At 37.1% G+C, this 6,033-nt stretch overlaps 1 protein-coding gene across 1 annotated transcript in view; it reads right to left on the bottom strand.

Annotated features, from left to right (window-relative positions):
- Nucleotides 1-2,479: 2,479 nt before the first annotated feature.
- Nucleotides 2,480-6,033, bottom strand: part of LOC134655735 (calcineurin B homologous protein 1) — a 307,947-nt gene continuing 304,393 nt past the window's right edge. The window contains exons 3-5 of the mRNA XM_063511199.1: nt 5,044-5,307; nt 4,154-4,247; nt 2,480-2,767 (exon numbers count right to left, since the gene is read on the bottom strand). Coding sequence (XP_063367269.1) covers nt 2,623-2,767; nt 4,154-4,247; nt 5,044-5,307 — 503 coding nt within the window. The 3' untranslated portion in view covers nt 2,480-2,622. The remainder of the gene's footprint in view (nt 2,768-4,153; nt 4,248-5,043; nt 5,308-6,033) is intronic.

Raw genomic sequence — 6,033 nt, 5'->3', positions numbered from 1 at the left:
GTGTCTACTGTCTCCATCATCTCACATAGAAGCTGCTTTACTGGTCTGGCCGGTCTATGGGTAGGGGAGAAGTGGCATCACGGAGCCAGATTTTGAAAGAGCCATTTGCATTTCGGTAGTTTCAGGACGAATTTTGTATGTCTAATGTTTGGAGGTGACGAGCAATGAGTATTGTCACTTTGGGTCGCCGTTGCCGATTACGGCATGGATAGCTATATATATTGTCACTTAACCTTTTGGACGCCAATGACCGATCGATATATCCGCACCGTAGGTTCAACGCCAAAGACCGATTAATCGGTCACAGACCACAGAGCAACATAGACCTACGTGCATATGCATAAAGTTCAATTTCAGTTTTGATACTTCGGTGACGTGGCGTCAGCGTGACGGCTTTTGTGTTTGACACGGCGTCGAAAAGGTTTAAAAATAAAATTCGTCCAAAACTCGTTCTGAAACTACCAAAATAATACAAGTGGCTCTTTCGAAACCTGGCTCTTCTTCATGCCACTTCTCCCCTATATAAAGAAAGACTTGTTTCTTTGAATTTGTACGAATGTGAGAATATGTGTTACTGTTCGGACAATTCTTAAAAGATTTATTTAACCAATGCATCATTTATCAACATTCTCTTCTTTCCAAGATCGCTGCTAGTTAAGTTAAATTTTGTATTCTCCATTATAAATGAAAACAAATGTTTATGAAATGATTAAATGATTTATTTTAAGAAAAAATATATCGGTCTATACATACTCTCGCCACGTCCTCTTCCCTGTACAGTTTATTTTACAATCCCTGTCAATAATATATATTTGAAAATAAATATTGTACAATAATAAAATAGTGTGTTAATGGTACCTATGAGTAGTTACATGAATACATTCACTATCGATTACATCCTAATCTACAAGAACAAGAACCCCTTCCGTCTAGACACAAACCCTTAACATTTATAATTATACTAGCGACCCTCTAACCTTCCTCTTGAACCACTCTATCTATTAAAAAAAAAACCGCATAAAAATCTGTTGCGTAGTTTTAAAGATCTAAGCATACAGACAGACAGCGGGATGTGACTTTGTTTTATACTATGTAGTGATGATACATATTTGATTGGTGGCTCTAATATACGACGAAACATTTATCTTTACAAAAAAGGGTAACTCAACCTATCTTAAATGCAGTTAACAATACAACAGTAATTTAAATAACTACCTAAAATAAAATTTAGTAACAAGTAAAAAACAAACTAATAACAAATACGGCGCCAACAGACATTGTCACTCGCGAAACACACACTTTACTGAAAGTTTAAAAGTTAAATATTTATTTACCCATTTAAGCGTAGGGTTTGTCCACATTTTCATTGAGGGAGATGAAACCCTCTGGATTCCTAATAGTACAAAATGACGCATTTTCTATTTAAATTACCCAAAAATGAATGTCAATGACAGTTACCATACCACTACGATATAAATTACAAATTCATACATAAATAAATTTTAAATCCATCAAACTTAATCTAAATAATATCACCAGTATTTACACCAAATCATGGTTTTTCACACAACTTAAACTGTAACGAAACGAGCACAATATTACATTTATTTGAGGCGAACGTAATTTACAAAAATTGACATCACTAGATGGTGAAGGCCAAAGTGGCCAAATATATCGCAACACATGTTTATTTTTATGGTAACAAAAGAGTGCACTCATGGACAAATTTAGCACAACGCAAATAAAAGTTTAATTAAGGTTCAGGGGGACAATTTCGACTGCCGGATAATTTCAACTAATTGAAATATATTCCATGTTTTACAGTATTAATTAGAATCACACACAACACATCTTTTTCGTATATGGCACTCTAGTTAATAATGTAAAACGTGGAAGACATTTCGACTAGTTGAAATTACCCCGCAGTCGAAATCCCCCCCCTGCACCTTACTAATATTGAAACAAGGTGCTGTAATCCAGTAAGTAAACCTTATATAATTTTAACTACGTCAAATAAGAGTCGTAATACCATCCTTTAAAAAAAATAAAGCCAACTTGACTTCGGCTTGCCTGCGGATGCGTAGGTTTATGGTCAAGTGTAACAACGATACACAATAAATTGCTAGACAAAAGTGTATGATCACATGCCAACATTGATGATGTACTAAAAACTTTGATGATTTACTAAAAACAACAAACTTACAGTAAGCTTTACGAATGGAAAGTAAACTGTGTTGATTTTGGTACAAATACACAATGAGAACCTCGTGTTATTATAGCCTCCTAACCTAAGGCCCAGACATACAAGAAATAATTCAAAATTTACTAGTGAAATTTGAACCTATTTTGTAGGAAATATAGTTGATGTTTGCTTGGTTTGAAAATTGAATGAACCAAAACAAATGCAACTCTATCCCCTATCCCGATAGTAAATGATTAAAATTTCATCGAACATAAGTACGGACCGTGAGTTTTACGAGGATAGGGCATATAATCTAGGATCTAGTCGATGAAGGCCCGACAAACATGAACCATGCGTCTACATTAGTTGTCGTCGGCGTTGATAGAATAAAAGACGTGTTACACTTGATTGTAATGGAGACAGTCAGTCGGGCCAGGCGATCAGTTGAGGAAGCGGATGGACATCTTCTGCTCGACGTCGGTGCGGTCCAGCGCGTGGCAGAACTCCTCGAAGGAGATCATCTGGTCGTTGTTGGTGTCGGCCTCGAGGATTGTGCGCTCCGCGATGCTGGTTAACTGCTCTTCGCTGCGAAATTAAAAATAACGTAGGTAAAATAATCTCCAGCCTGAGGCCACGTTGCGACATTGTTTCATCAAATTGGATATGAGTTCTAAGTGGAAATCGTTGCAACAAGCCATAACTTCAGACTTTCAAAAGTGAAGAGTTCAAGTAACTGTTCATATGATTGTTTATTTATAAATAAATTATAACACCCAACAATTAATTAATATTACCTCTATGTGTAGGTACATATCGGGAATTAAATTGATAAGTACATTTCTGATCTTATCACAAGCTATTATGAAAGTATTATATTTCTATCTAATCAGCCTATGGAGATAGGATACTTATGTTGGCAATTTTTCTTCGGCTGTAACACTTGGTTTCTAAAAGACCTAATGTCAGATCTTAGGTGTCAGTAACACATAAACTAAAACCTAGTAAAGAAAGGACTCTTACCATGAGGAATTTCATACATTGACCCCCCTATATCTACCGCACGCGCGTAACTATATTGCTTCTAACGATTTAACAAGTGTTAGATAAAAATAGCGCGTTGTATATAGTGATAGCAAAATAGTTATTTTCGATACAAGTGCGAAAAAGAGGAAATTCGAAACGAGTGGCGATAAATTAAAACACGACCGAAGGGAGTGTTTTAAATCGACACGAGTTGCGAATTACTTATTCGCACGTGTATCGAACAACGTTTTTATCGGAAAAGTAGCCCCATATGTACTGTAAATTATTTTACAGTCCATATGGGGCTACTTTTCCGCACTAGTGCGTAAAATAGCACTTTTCGTGCGTATGTCGAAACTTTAAAGTGCCATATGTACTGTAAAACGTTCGATACACGTGCGAATAGGTAATTCGCAACTCGTGTCGATTTAAAACACTCCCTTCGGTCGTGTTTTAATTTATCGCCAATCGTTTCGAATTTCCTCTTTTTCGCACTTGTATCGAAAATAACTATTGTGTCTTACGCTCGAGTTGGGCGTGCAGCGGGGCGAGTTGGGCGTGCAGCGGGGCGAGCGGGACGTGCGGCGTGCATGTTAAACAAATGCAAGTGTATAGGAGCGGCCTTAGTGCACGCTGCTCAAATCACTTGTGAGCCCGACGCCCCGCTGCACGCCCCGCCGAACGCTCCGCTTCGAGCGTCCACTCGGGCCTTACACTTAGTGTGTGTGTGTCTTATTTTTCAACCAATATTCGTGAAATTTGGTGAGTAAGTTGGATAGTAGTGAGTTCTAGTTTTCGAGTAAGTAATATGTATAGCTGTGACATATGGACATGTTAAAACTATAAGGGTCTATTTTTGCCATGTTTGCTAAGGAACCTTAAAAACCCAATGCAATGAATGAATACACTCATATTGATTTAGTGCATTTTGCAAAGTAGGTGGCATACCTGATGTTGACTCCAACCATCATGTGCAGGATAGCCAGCAGCTCATCCCTGGAGATCTTTCCATCATTGTCCAGATCATACATCGAAAAGGCAACTGAAAATGAAATGGTTATCAAAGTATACTGAATATCGAAGTCACCGCAAGAGCTCCCTGAATTTTTGAGGTGAAGAAGACATCAGATGTTAGAAGGCCAAAGGGGAGCGCCTTTTCCTACAATTTCTCAGAGTTAGTATGTAGATGTATAGGTGAATGAACCCTTTTAACGCCACGCCTATCGTCTGCGGCGCTTTATTGTGAACCTTGTCAGAATGCATGAAGGTTGATATTTTGGCTGTAGCCATACGCGTCAGTTGACGTCTTTGGCGGTCAAAGGGTTAATAAGCGGGAACATAACTGTTTTAAATGACCATAACATCATTGTATAGCATGATTGTTACATGGCTATATAATACAAATATGCTTATCAATGAATATGTTCTTCTTTCTGGACATGTGAAGGTCAAACATACATATCATATAAAAGTCATTGATTGATAACAGGTTAAACTGAATATAGTAACAATACCTACCTATATATGTATATAGCATATATATGCTAGAATTTAATATTAAAGAAAATCATTGTATTTGAAAGTTTTTATGCTTTTCTCTTATATCTTATTTTATTCAGTTATTTTATACATATTGCATGATTTGCATGCTATATAAAAATGTTTCTGTGAATTGTTTAATAATAATCTTTTAATTTTTTGCTAGTAATACTGCCTTATCAACTTATCATGAATAACTGGGCTATGTTTATGGAGTCCAGAGTTGTGTGTGACATGGCTGAATATACACATATTTACATAGAAAAATGAATATATCTGTTTCAGTGTAATCAACTTACATCTTAACTTCTCCTCCCGACTATTCAATTTGTTCTCCCTATTCTTCCTAATAGGCCTGAAGTGAGACAACACTCTCATGAACTGCAGGAAGTTGACTCGGTCATCATGGCTCTCAGCAAAGAAGGAGTGGACTATGCGCTCACTGAGGGGGTTGATGGCCAATTCCGGAATGCGGAGAAAGTCTTCTCGAGACAATGTACCACAGTCATTTTTGTCCAGGGATGTAAATCTTGAGTATAGGCGCTCAATTTGGTTTGGAGTGACTGTGGAAAAATGTTGCTATATTAATACCTGACTCAAGAGACCATATATTAGGTTTTTATGATGAGATAGTCATGCAGCAAACAAGCCGCCTGATGGGAAGCTGTCATTGTCACCCATGGACATAAGCAACATCAAAGGTGGTGGGACTTAATCAAGAAGTGTGTTTTGTATCTTTTAATTTGTTGTCTACCCAGAACGGATATTACCAGCAAAAAAAAATACTAACTTCTCTGTCAACATTTTGAGAAAAATTGTTGCAAACGAAAAGCAGTTTTATTAAAACCAAAATAAAGCTCCGTTTTAACTACGAATTTGCTCAAGTGCAAAAAAACCGTTGTAACCATTCTGCACGGGTGGGGAGCCTGACAAGGGCAACAAACAATAGGCTACATGACAAATTTTCATTTATGATATCGGTCAATCAGGTTTGTTTTTAGGATCAAATGTCTATATGGGACCCATTGCATTAAAGCAATACAAAAGTCAGAAATGATAGTCAAAGTCCTACAGTCCTACTTCACTCGCGAAACGCCCCTAACAAATCGCTATATGAACGTGACGTCAAGGTCACTGAGAGTGCATCTTGAAGTATGAACAAAACAAGAAAATTGCATTTTTGTCGGTGAAATATTGCGTTTATGTATATAGTTGCTATACAATTTTTTTTAGGATAAAATGTGAGGAATCGAATGGTATCCTTACTTATTTCGTTTTTGAAAGTAAAA

Source organism: Cydia amplana, chromosome 17 (genome assembly GCF_948474715.1).
Source record: "Cydia amplana chromosome 17, ilCydAmpl1.1, whole genome shotgun sequence".
NCBI lineage: Eukaryota > Metazoa > Arthropoda > Insecta > Lepidoptera > Tortricidae > Cydia > Cydia amplana.
This window is presented reverse-complemented; position numbering and strand designations above follow the sequence as displayed.